This window comes from Homarus americanus, unplaced genomic scaffold (genome assembly GCF_018991925.1).
Source record: "Homarus americanus isolate GMGI-L3 unplaced genomic scaffold, GMGI_Hamer_2.0 scaffold52512, whole genome shotgun sequence".
NCBI classification, from domain to species: domain Eukaryota; kingdom Metazoa; phylum Arthropoda; class Malacostraca; order Decapoda; family Nephropidae; genus Homarus; species Homarus americanus.
The window spans coordinates 13,592,041-13,610,018 of record NW_024735442.1 but is presented as its reverse complement, the minus strand read 5'-3'; the positions used below and the strand labels follow the sequence as shown (position 1 = coordinate 13,610,018).

The 17,978-nt window shown below is 37.3% G+C and overlaps 1 protein-coding gene across 3 annotated transcripts in view; it reads left to right on the top strand.

The window, feature by feature from the left end:
* Window positions 1-17,978, top strand: part of LOC121871033 (probable ATP-dependent RNA helicase DDX43) — a 49,820-nt gene that overhangs the window by 15,110 nt on the left and 16,732 nt on the right. For all 3 annotated transcript variants that reach the window (XM_042373097.1, XM_042373095.1, XM_042373096.1), the window contains exons 4-9: window positions 2,534-2,754; window positions 8,329-8,494; window positions 9,504-9,613; window positions 12,668-12,800; window positions 15,591-15,738; window positions 17,861-17,971. In XM_042373097.1, coding sequence (XP_042229031.1) covers window positions 2,534-2,754; window positions 8,329-8,494; window positions 9,504-9,613; window positions 12,668-12,800; window positions 15,591-15,738; window positions 17,861-17,971 — 889 coding nt within the window. The remainder of the gene's footprint in view (window positions 1-2,533; window positions 2,755-8,328; window positions 8,495-9,503; window positions 9,614-12,667; window positions 12,801-15,590; window positions 15,739-17,860; window positions 17,972-17,978) is intronic.

The window sequence follows — 17,978 nt, the reverse complement described above, 5'->3', positions numbered from 1 at the left end:
CATTGGGTCTTGAAGTGGAGGAGAAGGATGTGGAAGAGCTTGTGATGTCTCATGAGGAGGAACTTACTCCTAATGACTTGAAGGAACTGGATGAGATGTTACGGGTAGAGGCTGACAGTGGTGAGGAGGAAATTGAAAGTGATGACCATATGTCAACTAAACAGTTGAAAGATGTGATTTACCACTGGGAGAAGTTCAGGGAACTGGCTTCAAAGCACCCAGAAGTGGAAAAAACTGAACTAACTTTGTGTCATGTTGAGGACTCAGTGGTCTCCTTCTTTAAACATAAGTTAATGGTGAGGAGGACAGATGCCCCACAGACCACAATTGACACTTTCTTCAGTAAAAGGCAGAGGGAACAAGATGCTAGCCCTCAGCCTTCCACTTCAAGAAGGAGAGAGGATGTTCATGGTGGAGAATCTGTCAGTCCAGAGGTTCCTGACATTTTCATGGAAGGTGACTCACCTTCCAAGAAGCAGTAAAATGCTTCTCCTCCACCTCCACTTCCTTTTCTTCTCCCTTCTCCTCCTGCACCTCCCACTTCAAATGCACATCATCACCATCATCCAGGAGCCTTCTACATACACACCTCAAAGTAAGTAAATTTTTCCGCCATTTTTGTTGAAGTTAGGAAATTTTCGGTGAGCTGGAACCAATTACCCAAAAACCCATTGAAACAATGGTTTCGGTTAACGAACGTTTCGGTTAACGAACGACCTTCTGGAACGGATTGAGTTCGTTAACCGAGGGGCCACTGTACTTTGCCCTCAACCTCATCTTTGCATTTCCAGTCTTATCCCTCAGCACATCTCACTCTTATATTCTTTGGCTTGGTATCTCACCCTTCCCCCCTTTCCATTTCTTATAATGCTATTGTACTTTGCTATACATATAACCTATCTCAATATTCAGTGCATCGTGGGATTGCTTGGGATGTCATAATATATTGTAAATAACATTGGTGTAATTACCTGAAATCTAGGGAATTTTTATTCAGAGGTATCCATATGTTCTGATCATAGGGCTAGGTGTGGATAGTGGTAGTTCTGGTATTTAATATACAGCATTCCGTGACATTTTGCAGACCTCAATTATTTGCAGAAGACACCCTGTATGTACCCAAGAATGTCTAAGGGTAGTTTTAAAGTTAGTCTTTTTTTTCAGCTGGGACAGGGAGCCATTCGTTCTAGAGAGAGTACAGTAATTTCTTTTATCTGTATTGTATATATGGGTGTGTGTGTGTAGACACACACACAAATATATACAGAACAACACAGGCAAAAGAAATAATTGTAAAGGGCAAACACATAAAGGGAATATACATTTCTTTGCACACGAGTAAAAGTGTTTCCCCTCCCCCTCTCCTAGCCAGCAAATGTTATTTGCGGATCTGGCTATTCACGGCCATTTTGAGAACCTAACCCCAGCAACTTTAAGGGCATGCTGTACCTTCCTTTCATTTATCATTTAAATGGGTTATAATTTTTCATGCTTGGTCATCAGTTTTAATTGTATTTTAAATTAATGGAGTTATAAAACCTGTTTCACATTTACCTGATGGCAACTGGGATATCGGAGTTGTGTCTTTCCCCTGGTCTCTGCTGCCTTTTCTGGGTTGGTGTTTTTGCCTGAACAGAGTAGCGGATGAGCAGTTTACAAGCTAGTATTTATGTTTGATAGCACAGGACCCCAAACTCATGTAGTGCCCTGAGTCGCTGCTCCATCATCAAGCTCTTAATACCATGGTCAGTTACAATGCCATGTTATGCAGGGAAGGGTGTCTCTGAAGCTTGTTGTGGTGGATCATCCCAATGTTATTTAACTCGTTTTACTATAGCATCATGTTTGCTAGTGCACCAGTACTTTGGCTTGGGGTGGATATCTTGCTCTGGTTGGTACCCATCTCCAAACATAGAGAGGCTGCAAGAGACTGAGGAGTTGCCATCAGGTAATCACAGCTAATCCTGGCCATGAAATGTTGTTGATGAGAACTGTTCCAAATTCTTGTAATGTACATATAGTAGTTCTAATTATTGGCTCTTTTTAATATTGCTTAAAAGAGTTTATCAATGATTGTCAGAAGTGTCAGTGGGACTTTTGGAAGCAGGGCAAGGTAATATGTTTTCTCATTCTAAAAAATTAAACATAAAACTTGGTATGTCAATACAAGGTGGCTGTAGTCAAGAACAACACAGATGCTCCCATCATTAATGGTATTTGCCCTCTCCTAATTGCAGAATCAATTGTTATGCTATAGCAGTGAGGTAATGAATAGTGCATTAAAAATTTGAGACTGTTCCTGATACCAGCTACTGCATGAAATGTGGGATATAGGCTGGAGGTCTAGGGCCTCAGCAACTTAACATTTTAAATATGTTTTTGTGGGAGATTTAAAATCTGGTACAAATATTAAAATTATTCATTGTCAGTAGTTGAACAATGCTGACTATTGATAGCTGTATAGACAACAGTTATCCACTGGAAATTGGCTTTCAATGAGTTATGTACAGTAATTTGAGTTTTCATGTTGCAGGGAGAAGAACTTTAAGATGACAGCACACTTTGATGAAGGTGGGTCTGATAAGATTATACCAAATCCTGTGGTCACCTTCAAGCAAGCTTTTGGACCATATCCTAAAATGTTGGCAGAAATAGAACGACAGGGTTTTACGGATCCAACTCCTATACAGAGTCAGTCATGGCCAGTCTTACTGCAGGGATATGACATGATTGGCATTGCACAAACAGGCACTGGTAAGTTTTATGTATTCCTTGTGTAATTGGGTAATACAGTAGACACTTGCCTACTGCATATTTCCTATCCGCTGATTCCATGTATCCATGATTTTCAATCTACCATTTCACCAACCATGGCATTTAGTTTTATGTATCCACGGATTAGCGTGGCATCTTTATCCCTCTGCGGTCTAGTGTGTTCTTCTGTAAATGTGAGGAATAAATAAAAATACTAATAAATCAAAGAAAAGAGATACGTTCCAAGCGAGGTGGCTTTAAACTGAATTCGCACTAAATCGAAGTGTTGTCTCAATGGAATAATTTAGTTTGGTACTCGAGAGAAACACAAAATACTAAAAAGACTGAGAGTCTACCCAGATGCACCTCAGCCCATCTCCTAGAATAACAAAACATTGTTTTTTGTAGTACAGTGGTCCCTCGGTTAACGAGCGCCTCGGTTAACAAGTTACCTTCCATAAGATTCTTAACTTCGGTTAACGAGCAATCCCTCGATTAACGAGTTTCTTACGAGCCGACCTCCAAATGTTTTAGCTTGCATTTGGCGGTCCACCAGCTGTAGTATTAGTCCACCAATACAGTAATCGGTTCTAGGGCTTAAATTCCTTACCCTTTTAATAAATATCAAGAAGTTTATACTATTCAATCATTTTAATCGTTTAATTTTAAATTTTTTAGTCATTTTAACAATTATTGAACATAATTGAAGGTAGGGTCACTAGTTTGTGGCATGCCATCCAGCCTGCCAACACAGCATACAGGCGTCAGTCTTTGTGTCTTTTCAGTGGAGGTAACATCTTCCTTGAGACTCTCTTCAACTAAATGCTTTTTTTCTGTGTTTGCAAGCAAATTATTGGTCATTTTCAAATTTATTTTACATATTGACAATATATAATGCAGTGCAGTGTTGATTTAAAGAAAGTAATCTTGAATTACACCAAGAGAACTAAAATTTTATGGGTGAAATGGCGCCATGGGGTGACTTCTCTTCTCCCTTCTCCTCCACCCTCATTCTAATTCTCATCATCATCATCATCATCCAGGAGCCTTCTACATACACACCTCAAAGTAAGTGTACTTTTCTACCTTTTTTGTTGAATTTAGGCAATTTTCAGTGAGCTGGAACCAAAAACCCATTGAAACAATGGTTTCGGTTAACGAGCAACCTTCTCGAACGGATTGTGCTCGTTAACCGAGGGACCACTGTATTATGTTAAAACAAACACTCATAAATCAACACAGTTAAAATTATGGGACGTGAAATGGGCTGCTTGCTAGCGATCAGAAGATTGTGGGGGGGGGTGAGTTGATACCAAGGTCTAGTGCTTATTTATTTATCTGTCCTTAAGAGTGACTAAGTTTTTCTCTTATAAAATGTCACTGAACTGGCCTAGGAGAATATAATTGACATTGCTGGAATTCTTATAAGATGGTGATTAATTTGAATATAATCATGCTATAGTTGGCATTAGACATACAAATTTTAGTTCTAATTACAAATGCCCAAATTTTTTATCTTTTGTGCAAAATATATGACATTTTTATTCAAATTATTCGCTGTCTTGCAAGGATACCAGCAATGCAAATTATATTCTCCTAACTTTAGTCTGTGATATTATATAAGATAAAAACTTAAGCCTACTGTATAACCACCAAACCCTGGCTGGGAGGGGGGAGGGAGGAAGGGGAGGTGACAGTGACATGTTTGACAGTTGGCGCTGAAGGTCTAGTGAAGTATTTATTTGTTTATTTATGTCCTTTAGATTGATTTTTTTTTTTTTTTTATAAAATGTCACAGAAGTGACCGGGAAGAATATAATTTATATTGCTGGAATTCTTATAAGATAGTGGTTAATTTGAATATAATCATGCTATAGTTTGCACTAGATAAAAATTTTAGTAATCATTTAGTACATTATTTTGAATACATGTACAGTACAGCTTTGCCCTTAGGACAGTGTAGCGCACCCAGTGAAACATTAGGCACGAATTTTAAAATATGATGCACCAGATTGACTCGTGCAAAATAGGAAAGATTTGCTTTAAATTAAAATATTGTTCTTAATTGTGGGTGTTGCTTTAAATAAAAGATCTTAAATTGAATTGCTTTAAATCGACGTTCTACTCTACATTGTTATTTGGCAATCGTTTCACTCAGGACACGGGACAGGAGCATGCTCCCCTCCTCCTTCCACGATAGTGGACAAACTCCCACAGATGTAAGAAGTGTTTATCTAATTTATATGTATTTGACTCAAATTGAATTAAATGTACAATACTGTTCAAATATTGTTTAAAGAAGGAACAGACAACTTAGTTAGGCTTTGATGAGTGTTATCCATGGCCATGGAACCTAATCCCATAAGCCTTTAGTCTTGCTAACCACAGGGCTTTTAAGGAACCTAACCCTGTGGTTGGCAAGGGACTACTGTATATAGCTGGGAATGGATCAAGTTACATATATATGATTACAGAAAGGCAGTTTAGGGAAAAGTAAAAACCAGTTAGTCATTTTCAAGGTTGGGTTCCTGTACTCCTTGATTTTGTTGATCAAGTTTGAGTTTTTGTTTATCCTCTTGTTAGCTTACTAGCTTTTCTAGCAGTCTATCAGTTCTCTGTTGCATACTATTGATAAATATATTGGGCTTGCTTGGGTTCTTGAATGTAACTAAAAAGATTCCAGTGTGATCACCATTGTAAAACACATATGTTACCATTAGTAGAGAGATAAAATTACACTCAAAAAAGGGTGAGTGTGTTGCTCTTGACTCTGCCACCTTGCACAATGCAAGTTTGTGCTAATTGGTATCCCACTGTGGCTGAATTTCCAAAGGGCATGGATTTGTGGAATAAGCATTAAAAAACATAGGAAAATTTGCTAATCATTTGCTAAAAACCCTAAATATTTATTGGACAGCTCTTTGACACTTATTCCACTTTATATAAACAATTTAGTGATCACAAAGTTAGCCTAATTTGAACAAATGTCATATTGCATATGTCATAAATAAGCCCAAATTACTATGATAAACAATAAAATTGATACATAGCATGTCATAAAATGCAGTCACATATTTTATGTAAAAAAATAGCTCTTTTTCACACCCAAACCATCCTCTGGGTGACGTGACACAGTTCAGCTTGGCAGTCACCCAGTTGACTCAGAGAAGTGTGGCTGCTGCTGTACTGCAATAAGTGTATGCCATGACATCACTAAGGGAGGGAGCGTGGCTGGGCTGGCAACGCAATTACAGCCCACTGCCTCCACACGTAAGTGCACTTCCCACACATACACACCCATACTCTTCATTTTTCTTAATTTTTAGTTTTACATTTTATATATTTCTAGGCCACCTTAGAGTGTTTACCTTATTTACCTAATGGTTACCCACTAGAGGTGGACATGCAGAAGTAAGGAGGCCATTGTCATGTGTAGGATCCCTTTATTGTTCTTGATAATTATGTCAAAGGCTATTGTGAAGCCCAGTCCTGTTCTTGATTCCACGGCTTGGGCTGGTAAACCATTCCATAGTTCTACCACCCTCTGTGTGAAAATTTTTTGCTTATATTTGTTTTGCATGATAATTTTGCTAGCTTGTAGTTATGTTCTTCTCGTGTAGGTGGTGCGTAACATCACTGAGCAGTGCCCGAGAGATGTTTATACACCTCAATTAAGTCGCCTCTTGCCTATCTGTCATATAAACTGCCTAGCTTATACTACAGATAGGCAAGGGGTGACCTAATTGAGGTGCATAAACATCTCAAGAGGACACTACTCAGTCAAGTGTCCATACCTAGAGCTGGCAGATACCTGCCCTGCAAAGGGTCTCAGCTCAAGTTTGAAGAAGCCACAAGTTCAGAAAACTGTGAGGGCAAACTTTTTTGGAGTGAGAATTGTGAACTCTTGGAACAATCTGCCAGAGCATATTGCGATAGCACGGAGTGTGAGCTCTTTCAAGACCAGACTTGACCAACACTGGAACAGGTTCAGATACAGTAAGTCTGCGCTTAATGTCGTCCTGCTTAACGTCATTTCTGTACTACGTCGCTAAACTTAGAGACCAAAAATTCGTTTAACGTCCTGGAAATCCGATACTGCGTCGTCTTGCGTTGTTGGCTCGTTACGGAAATCTCTCATTCCCGGAAGTTTTCTGCACCAATTGTTCTGGCTAATGGAGATATCGCTTTATATTTTCATGTCGTCCACAAACTTGAGTATGTGACTCGATATATTTTCATCTATGTTGTTTATGTAGATCATAAAACAAGGTGGTGCAGTTGTAGAAATGTGTTCCTACACCCTTTGTGGAAACCTGTATCTCCAAACGGCACCATTGCGGTAATATATTAATATTTTTGAATGAATTGGTATTGGTCATGTAAAGACAGATGTGATAGGTGGATGGGGATGCTATAGATCATATAATTTGCCATTTGGAGACACGGGGTGTAGGAACACATATCCGCAACTGTACTCCATTAAGAACCTTTTTCCATTCAGAATGTACTCCATTTATTACCTGTGATGCCATGTGCCTGAATCTTAGAGGCTAGTCGTGCATGTGGGACCTTGTCAAACGCCTTGGAGTAGTCCATGAACAACACATCTACTGGTGGGCCTTGGTCCACATTTTCTGTAATCGATTCAAGGAATGTGATTAAGTATGTCAGAGAGGATTTTCATTCCAGGAAACAACTGTTTTGATGCGTCGATAAGACTGTGTTCAGTCAGGTGATGGATGATGGCATCTGTCAGAATCTTCTCAAAGAGCTTGCATGTTAGGCTGATAGGCCTGTAGTTTTCTGCTGCACTTTTCCTACCCTTATTTTATATTGGGGGGGGGGGGGTGATGGCTAATTTCCAGTCCGTCCACACTTTAATTTGATGCAAGGATTTCCCGAATAATAATCTAAGTGAGGTGAAAATCTTGTTTGCCACTTCCTATATCACCTTGGTCTGTGCTCCATGTACTCCAAGGGCTTTGAATTTTTTCAAGCTGGCTACTTTCCTTTTGATGATATCATCTGTAATTGGCATGCTATCCATTGTCTCATATGTAAATACTGATGCAAAGTATTCATTTAAGTTTCAGCTGTTTGTTTGTCATCCTCCAGGGCCACGTTGTTTTCATCCTTAAGAGGGCCGACATTATCCTTCGTTTTCATTTTACTGTACTTCTGGCATGAAAACCAGTGATTTTTCCACAACTTTTATAGTTTCATTACCAGTACAAGTTACAATGGCAACATGCATAGCCATCTCACAGGCCACCTCATCCCTAGTTTTCCCCCTTCCCAGTGAGTCAATTTATTACTAAACTGAATTTTGACCTATTGTTAAGCTTAAATCAGTACCGACAAGCGTTAAACGCTGTAATTGGGTAAAGCTCATGAAAATGTACAGATTTGGGGAAAACTGGACTTCTGAGACACGAATTTGTGAGGTCAGGTTGTACTTTCAAGAATAAAAAAAAAATTTTAGTTTTAAAAAGTCAATGAGTGTACTTAAAATGTCATTAAATTTAAGAAAATTATATTGTGTGGAAATCAGTTTGATAGCATTTTCTCTTTCAGGAAAGACATTGGCCTTTCTTTTGCCAGCGTTGCTACACATTGTTGCCCAGCCAACCCCTAGGATGGATCGTGTAGGGCCAACTTGCCTAGTTGTTGCACCTACTCGAGAATTGGCTCAGCAGATTGAAAAGGAGGTGTCCAAATACCAGTATGAAAATATAAATTGGTAAGTAGAGATGCAGGGATTATCTGTACTTTATGTATTAGTGTATTATTTTTTATAAAAGGTGCTTTACATGTGACATATTGATTCATTATAATTTACTGTTTCACCATTTATCAGCTTGCTAGCTTTCTGGGTGGTTGGTCTGTTCTGTTTTACTTTCTGAACTTTATTGTCCACTGTTAGTATAGTGAGGCATTTAAAATTTTTGATAGGGTCATGTGGGGTAACACGCTTTCCACGTCTGCCATTAGCTAGGGCTCGAACCCATGACACCGTATTACTGTTTTACCAGTGTTGTACTGCTTACTTAGGTAATCTTTCTTAAAAACTCCTTGGTAAAATAATTGCTTCTGTACCCATGTCTTGCTTTTTTGAGTAATTGTGAATTATTCTCTGTGAATTTCTTTCTTTTGATGTTTTTATTTTACTATGCATGCATGCATGTACAGTAGATGGGACCATCACTTCCAATATTTTTACCTCCAGATAGGTCTGCTGTAAATCGTCCTCTTTATTTCATTCATTTCACCCACACCGTACAGATGCATTCAACCCCATACATTACCCATCACACACATGCTATACATATACCAATACATATGCCAAACATGGGGCTGAAGCTGGCTTTGGCATATGGAAGCCATTTTTTTTTTCTAGGCTTTGAAACATACTAAAGGCTTTGGAGTTCCATTATTATTTATTTGTATGTGTTTTGTTTTGTGTGTGTGAGGCTACACACACACACACACACACACACATACATATACAATATAGGTAAAAGAAATTACTGTCTCTAGAATGAATGGCTCCCTGTCCCGGCTGCGAAAATGCCAGCAACTTTAGAACTACCCTTAGACATTCTTGGGAACATCTAGGGTGTCATCCATGAATAATCGAGGTCTGCGAATTGTCAGGGCATGCTGCACTGTAGTCACTTGTATTACATTTTTTTTTTTCAGTGCAAATATCTTTACTTAAACAAAGAATGATATCATTTGTATCTTTGCAGTGTGTGTGTATATGGTCAGGGTGACAAACTTCAGCAGATAAGGAAAATTAATGCCAAGGCAGAAATTGTTGTTGCCACTCCAGGGAGATTAAATGAATTTGCTGAGAAAGGTAATTTTTTTAGTAATGTTTGTAAATTTTGTTATATAGTATGTGTGCATCAACTGGCTTTGGATAAAAGCAACTTGATTTTTTTGCGTGGGAGTTGGGCCGGCCAGTCCTGTGGGATCTCTCCCACAATAGCAGGGTGGTCAAAACTAAGAGCAAACATAGAAATACTTGTCATATGGTTCCATCCTTTCATCCTTACTGCTGTTACTTTCCCATAAACCAGATGATGTACTGTCTGGTCACTGGATGTACAGTTGTGGACAAAAAGAGTTCAGCAGGGAGGGAGTTAGTGTATGGGAGGGTAGGAGAGTAGGTAGAGACTTGGCAGAGTTGCATCAGTGTGGCTGTGAAAGGTCTCCTTAAACATTCAATTTTTATTGCATTTTTGTAGTTACTTGTTCAGTTATTTACAGCACATTATTAGTGTAAAGTGCTCTTGCCTCATAATTAAACGAAAAAAACCAATTTGTGGTGTGAAAAGAAATTCACATACTTAATTCTTGCCTTTGCAGTTGTGCTAAGTCTCTACCTATTCCTACCCTCCCATGCATCACCTCTCTCCCTCCCTCCCTGCCAGCCAAATTCTTTTTGGTCACAGCTGTACAATCAAAAAACTATCCTTTCATAATTGTGTTAGACAATATGACAAAGAATGAAGGATTTTGACAACCCTACCAAGACAACAAGAGTCGTAGTGCTCATTCTGAAATTCACCCCCCCCCCCCAGTACAGATGTTTTTGGCGAATTAGCAAGGAATTAACATACCTAGGTAACATATGTTGCTGACATCGCATTCAGAGCTATATCACAAAAACTGGTTTTTAGGAAAAAAAAGACTTTTTTATTGACTATTAATACTTTGACCCACATATGTGGACATGTAATTACTAAATGTAAAAAAGTTACACTTACCGGCATTGCAGGCGAAGAATGAAGCATCATAGTAGGTAACACAGATGCATGGTAGGTGACACAGAGGCATGGTAGGTGACACAGGCATGGTAGGTGATACAGGTGGCCAGATATGTCAAGACTTTCCCAGATAATTTTACCTATCTTGGATTTTCCCGAGTTATACTAATATATCCCAAGACCACATCCATGTCGAGTTATATGAAATTCCAAGTTATCTAATGCCGATTTATGGGGGTTTACTGTAGTAAGCTGTACTTCGTTGCCGAGGACTGCCGACTCGCTCGTGTCTCTCCCCCCAGTGTGACATCACGGTATACACACACACACACACACACGCACACGCACGCACGCATGTACTCCTGGGTGTTACCATAGACCACAAACTGGACTGGAAGGCCCATGTAAACAATACAATCAAGGCAGCCTCGTACCGACTCTACATGCTACGACGATTTAGGTCACTTGGGGCACCCACACCAGAGCTGAGGACTATCTACAACTCCTTTATTCTCCCCAAACTAACATATGTGTCACCAGCCTGGTCGTCTTCTCTCAACTCTACCCAACAACGTCAGCTAGAGAAGGTACAGAAAAGGGCCTGCAGAATCTTGCTCGGCGCAGACTACTCCGGCTACATCAACGCTCTCTCCACCCTGGAAATGCCATCCCTCAGTGACCTCCACCACCAAGCACTAGCAAGGTTTGGCAGTGGACTACTGCACCATCCTAGTCATCGCCGCCACCTGCCACCGGCAGTCCCCCGCCCACCTCTCGCAGTCTGCCACTACAACAAAATTCAGCCCATAATAGCCCACACTGATAGATATACGAATAGCACCATCCCATCTATTGTTAAAATGATAAACAACTCCTGATTTAAGTACTGTACAGCCCTGTAAATGTATTCAATGCATATCATTATGTCTAAATCAAATGTAAGTTTGTATATTTTCAGCCACCGGCTGCAACTCTATTAATAAACCGTTTATTATTATTATTATGTACGTAAGTCTCGGAGTCATCTGGTTGACAGCCGTTACTTCACATCAGGGGAGGGAGAGCGTGGCTGGGCTTGGCTGGTGAGTTGGTGAAGCAGTTACATCTCACTGCTTCCACACATACATTCACTTCCCACACATGCGCACCCATGCTTTTCTTTTTTCTTATTTCATAGTTTTTTATTTTACTGTACAGTACTGTATTTTTTTTATTGAAGTGATTTTTCCACAACTTTTATAATTTCATTACTTGTAACATTGACAACATGCCATCTCACAGGCCACCTCATCCTCAGTTTATTCCCTTTCACAGTGAGTCAAGCTGTCGCTAAATCGAATTTTGACCTAATGTTAAGCGAGTAAGGGTGTCAAAAATTTATTTATCCCTAAATTGAATTTATATTAGGTGAATTAACACTAGTCAAGGGATACCTGTACCAACTTGGACTGGAGAATACACTTATTCCCCCTTATTCACAAGGGTTATGTCCTTGGAAATGTCATAAATCATGAATTCACAAATACTGAATTTAATAACATAAGAAAATAGGGTATGGTACTATAGGTACAAAAATTAACACTTTTGTCATAATATTTTGTTAGAAATGATAAATGTATCAAAGATGGTGTTGAAGTTTATATGGAGTGAGTTTTTCAATACAAATTATTAAATTTTAACAAAAGTAACTGTTTTCTCTATGTATAATTAAAGTCCTAGTATGTAATAAACACAAAAGTTATATCGCTCAGGACGAAATCAGACATATTTGAAGTCGCCATTCGGCTGTAAGTCTTGAGGAGGGGGCGGGGCATTTTTTCTCAGCTGCAGTTTGTATTCAAACAAACATCCATAGTCAGGGTGATGTTTAATGACTCAGATTTTATACAATCAGGGATTTGCATAAGACATGTGGAATCTCCTATTTTATGTAACACAGCAAGAGATAGACTAGTAAAAAAAATACTAAAGTATCTTGTACATTGCTGAATAAATTGAGATACACCTCATTGTGATTTTACATTTAGTATGAATGTGTATTTACTTTTACTTTGGCTTGGAGGAGTCTAGTGTGACAATGAGATGCAATACCAGTTGTTTCACCTTTTGCAAATCACTATACTGTACTTATAATCTTACAGGTATCATTGATCTAAGTGGTGTGTCCTACCTAGTCCTTGATGAAGCAGATCGCATGTTAGACATGGGATTTGAACCACAAATACGTAAGATTGTGTTGGATATCCAACCTGATAGACAAACTGTTCTGACAAGGTAAGAAAATTTATCAAAGTCTGATGTTTTGAAAGCAGTTGTCTGTACTGTACACTGCTTTCCTTCTGTATTGGATTTTCTTTATGCATGATTTTGGTTATTTTCCTCCTTATCTGAACCCACTTGGGGAAAGGTATACTGAAATACTGTATGTTGGTTTAATGGAATGATTGATGTATTGGCCAGTAGGGAACAGCAAAATAGTTACCTAGTCTGTTCTATTGGTGCACCAGATATCCCAGATTTTATTGGAAAAATACAGCACAATTTTTTTTCTCCTGATCAAACTGTTAAGGTTGTTTGTCGCCTGTTACAAAGTAAGGTGATTTAATTTTTGTCTGACTTCCCTGATTTTAATTTGTGTTATGCTGGGTTGCCTAACTAAGAGATTCTGTAAGTTTGACAGATTGATCAAATATATTTTGAGGGAAAATTTATAGTAAGAAATTTTACAAAAGTTTATTTATTTTTCTATAATCTCACTTCGTCTTTATCTTCTATCATATATGTTTGAAAATTGGTCCCTGTAATGATCAAATCCACACCTACATTTTTTATTACCAACATTTGATCTAACTGTTTTCGTTGTTGTGGCAAACAAGCACTAAATAGGGGCAAAAAATATCGGAAAATTTTAAAATACAAAATTCACACTCCATACTTAATCGAGACATCACAAATTTTACTTATAAAAACAAAATCGGCCTTTTATTCCTCTTTATAAAGCTATCTTCATTTTTAAATATTGGTTGAAAAATAATGGAGCAGTGCACTTTCAAATAATGATAACTTTAGTTTTGAGATACCGCCCATTTTCTGTGGAAGTATGGTTCTAGCACGTAGTATACTTGTCAGTGCGGCAATGTTATTGCAAATACAGTTGTTCTAAGGATATAAACATGTTTTATTATAATTTTCTGCCTTAGTAAGGGTATACATTTTATTGAATTGACACCTGTGTCACGTATCGAGGAGAGACTGTACAAGTAAAAGAAATAATTGTCCGAAGGGCAAACACATATAGGAAATATACATTTCTTTGCACACGAGTAAAAATGTAACACACCCCAGGTCAGCAAATAATATTGGCTATTTTGAGACCCAACCCCCCTGCGAATTTTAAGGGCATGCTGTATTATGGCTTTTTTTAACTCTTAATTTCAGGTAGATACAGTATTACCTTTCTATACAGTACTAAAATTATTGCTGAGCAGTAGATCGGTATAAAATTAATCCGAAAAATAATTCCAATACTAAACTTTGTTTGGTATACAGGCAATGACCGTTATACAGTGGATCTATACAAGTAGATGCTCAATCAGTTTTACGATGTTAAAAAATTATCATTTACCGCGATGCGATGATTAATGATCTGTTTTATGATGGTCACTTCCTGAATGCTTTTCCTGCATTGGCACTGTTATGAAAAAGTTATGTGCATTAACTTGCAATATTCCAAGATATGATGATGCAATCTCAGAATTGCATAACGTGTGACACGTAGTGATGTGTATGAAGAAAAACAATCTTGACTGTTGCCTCTTCGAGGTGAAATACTGCTGTACATTCACTACAATGTGTGGAAGTTTGTCACTCTACAAGGATGGTATTGTCTGCTTTGAAACATCAGTGTCTAAGTATATTAATTTTATAATTTATATGAATCAGTCTCCTTTTGTCTTGGACAATCGGCCATAGAGTGTAAGAAGCTCTTTCAAGACCAAACTTGACCAATACTGAAGCAGTTTCAGATACATTCAGGAGCCAGTGCATGCCCAGTACGGCAATTGCCAACAGTGTGTAACAGAGACGTGACTGACCGCTTCATGAGCTAACGAGCCAATCAGTGGCGAAGAGGGCAAAAGTAAAAATTAAAAGTATGGCTAGCCAGTGCACCTCTACTCTAGTCCATTAATTTGGATAAATAAATTAAGCACTGCCTGTATTCTCTTGCATAGGCTTATGGATGGCTACCAAATTAGTAACTACAATATAGTGGAGATCAGACAGTTTACAGCTCCTTACCCCCAATTTTAAATTTTTTCCATAATTTCGGACCAGATAATGGACATTTTGGCAATAAGGAGAGAGATTGAGTTGCAGTTATGCATTTTTAGGATATTTTCTTCGTTAAATTGTTTGTATTACAGTAGACCCTTGCCATTCGCGGGTTTGTGATTCGCGATTTAGACGATTTGCTGTAAGCAGATGTTGGCTATGGTGGCTAGCTTGTGAGCCTTTTCCCTCACACGCGTCACCTCATGCAGCATCTTGTGTTGGACTATCAAAACTTTGGTGTTTCTGTGTGAATTGGCCCCTAAAAGACTGCCTTAGTGTCAGTGCTAGTGATGCTAGTGGAGTGAAATGTAAAAGGCAGAAGTCAGTGATGACCCTGACAAAGAAAGTTGAATTGTTTGATAAGTTAATAAGGGGGATGAGTGCTGCTGCAGCTGGTCAGTTGTTTGGTGTAGGAATACAGTATTGCGCTAAAATAGTACAAGTTGCTATTCGCGGTTTTGCCTATTCATGCCATTCCTTGGAACCTATCCCCCTCTAATAACAAGGGTTTACTGGTACAGTAATACTTTTTTTTTTAAACCTCAATGGCTATTGCCTATATTGTAGGAGGTACAATAAACAGGTTACTTAAAATTCAGTAGGAATAAAATCTGATAATTGCAAAGAAAATTTGTTTACAGAGGCTTTTGCAGTCCAGTTGAAAATTACTTCCCTTTCAAGCTGCAGTATGTTTCTTCCATACTTAAGTCAATAATATAATTTATTTTCAAGTGCAACATGGCCCGAGGGCGTTCGAGACTTGGCCAGCAAGCTTTTGAGGACTCCCATTCGTGTTGTTGTAGGGTCTTTGGATCTACAGGCTGTGCACACAGTTACCCAATCTGTAATCATGTGTAGTGAGAACGACAAGAGAGATAAGGTAAGCAGATATTTAAGGTATGCAGGTATTCTGTTCAGTGGCAGTAGCATACACTGTAATCAGCTTTTAAATTGGATTTGTTGCTCTTATGTAGTTTCCAATATGAGATTATTTTGACTTCAGAAAATATATATATATATATATATATATATATATATATATATATATATATATATATATATATATATATATATATATATATATATATATATATATATATATATATATATATATATATATATATATATATATATACATACATACACACATACATACATACATACATACATACATACATACATATACATATATATATATATATATATATATACATATATATATATATATATATATATATATATATATATATATATATATATATATATATATATATATGACCTCTCTAGTCCGGGACCTGACGTGCGGACATGGAATCCCCTTTTCCTGGATAGATAGTGACTTGTGCTTATGCCTGGAAGCACTAGCACCACTTTCTCTGCGTCATGGTCTCTTTGAAGACATATTGAAGGGTTAAATGTCGTATAGTAGCTTCTCAAATTTTGCGAGTTTTTAATTCTTAACGTATTTTATTGGAACACACAAAAAATAAATAAATAAAAATTTTGACGGCGGAAACTTGAATTTCGACGGGTTTGAACGGCCCGCCAACGTGCAGACGACGTGCATAATCGTGTAAACAGCGTCATTTCTCTTATGTACAAAAGATTCATTATTGTTTATTACTGAATGTCTTTTTTATTGAATTAATGTTTATATGTGCAAAATGAGCAATACAATTCATTAATAATACGTAGAAAATTAAAACACATGAGGAAATGACACAGCATTGTTTTCGTTGATTACAAAACCAGTGACTGACTGGTTCTACATATAAAACTGAAGAAAATAAGACCTTGGTTGTAGCTGTAGTAAAATTAATATGGTTGTTTTAAGTAATGTTATTTAATGTTAATAAATGGAACAATAGAAGTAGCTAACGATAATGGTAAAGAAAAAGAGAGATCGCATATGTAAGTGCGCATGCGCACACGTGAAAACATATCATCATTACTTTACATAAGAATATGAAAGCAACACTTATTTACTGTTCATATATATTTTAATTAATGTTTCTGAATTTGTTTTTATTGAATTAATGTACGTGTGTGCAAAATTAACAATACAATTTATTAATAATACGTGGAATATTAGAGACGAGACGAGACCGCTGCCGGCATTGTTTATGTTAAAGCTTACGAAACCAGTGACTGATTGGTTCTACATATAAAACTGAAGAAAATAAGACCCTGAGTTTAGCTGTAGTAAAATTAATGTAAAAAATGAATATGGTTAAATGTTGTACTCTGTATAGACAAGCAGAGAGAGAGAGAGCTGCCGGATGTAAACAAACCTTAATTTCCCGCGGCTTTTTTTTTTTAAGGGGATTAGCCCACCCGGGCATAGGTCACTGACCCACATTGGGGCCTGAGGGGCAAAAATTTAATACTCCTGTAATAATAATAATAATCAGATAAAAAAAAAAACTGAAAATCAAAAAGTGGACTATATCGGACTTAACGGGATTTCCGGACCAACCCCGCGGAACTAGAAAGTACAACCTGTATATATATATATATATATATATATATATATATATATATATATATATATATATATATATATATATATATATATATATATATATATATATATATATATATATATATATATATATATATATGACAAACATGGAAGTATTTGTTTTTCATTATTTATCTCTTAGGACTCAGTGACACTGCAGTATGGCTTAGGAAAGTGATAATGCTATTATTATTTTTATTTGCCAATTTTTACCATGGATGTGAAACATAATTAATCACAGAATATACTAAAGTGGACACTTAAGTAATATAATTGAAGTTTGGGGAGGTCTAGCTTCTCTAGTGGGAAATTACAATTGTGGGTTTAGACACTGAATCAATAGATTTCCTGTCTGTTGTAGGTTAAAATTTTAGAAATTGGCATATGTTTGCATTGCACTGCATTTAGTCTGGAATATAATAAGACATTTACATATGATAAATGGTGAATATTCTTATAAAATTATTTTCTTTATATGCAGTTGGTGGAGTTTATCAACGGTTTGTCAAAAAAAGACAAAGCTATCGTTTTCGTTGGGAGGAAAACCATGGTGGATTACCTCACTGTGGAGATGATGGAAGAAGGATTGTATGTAAGTA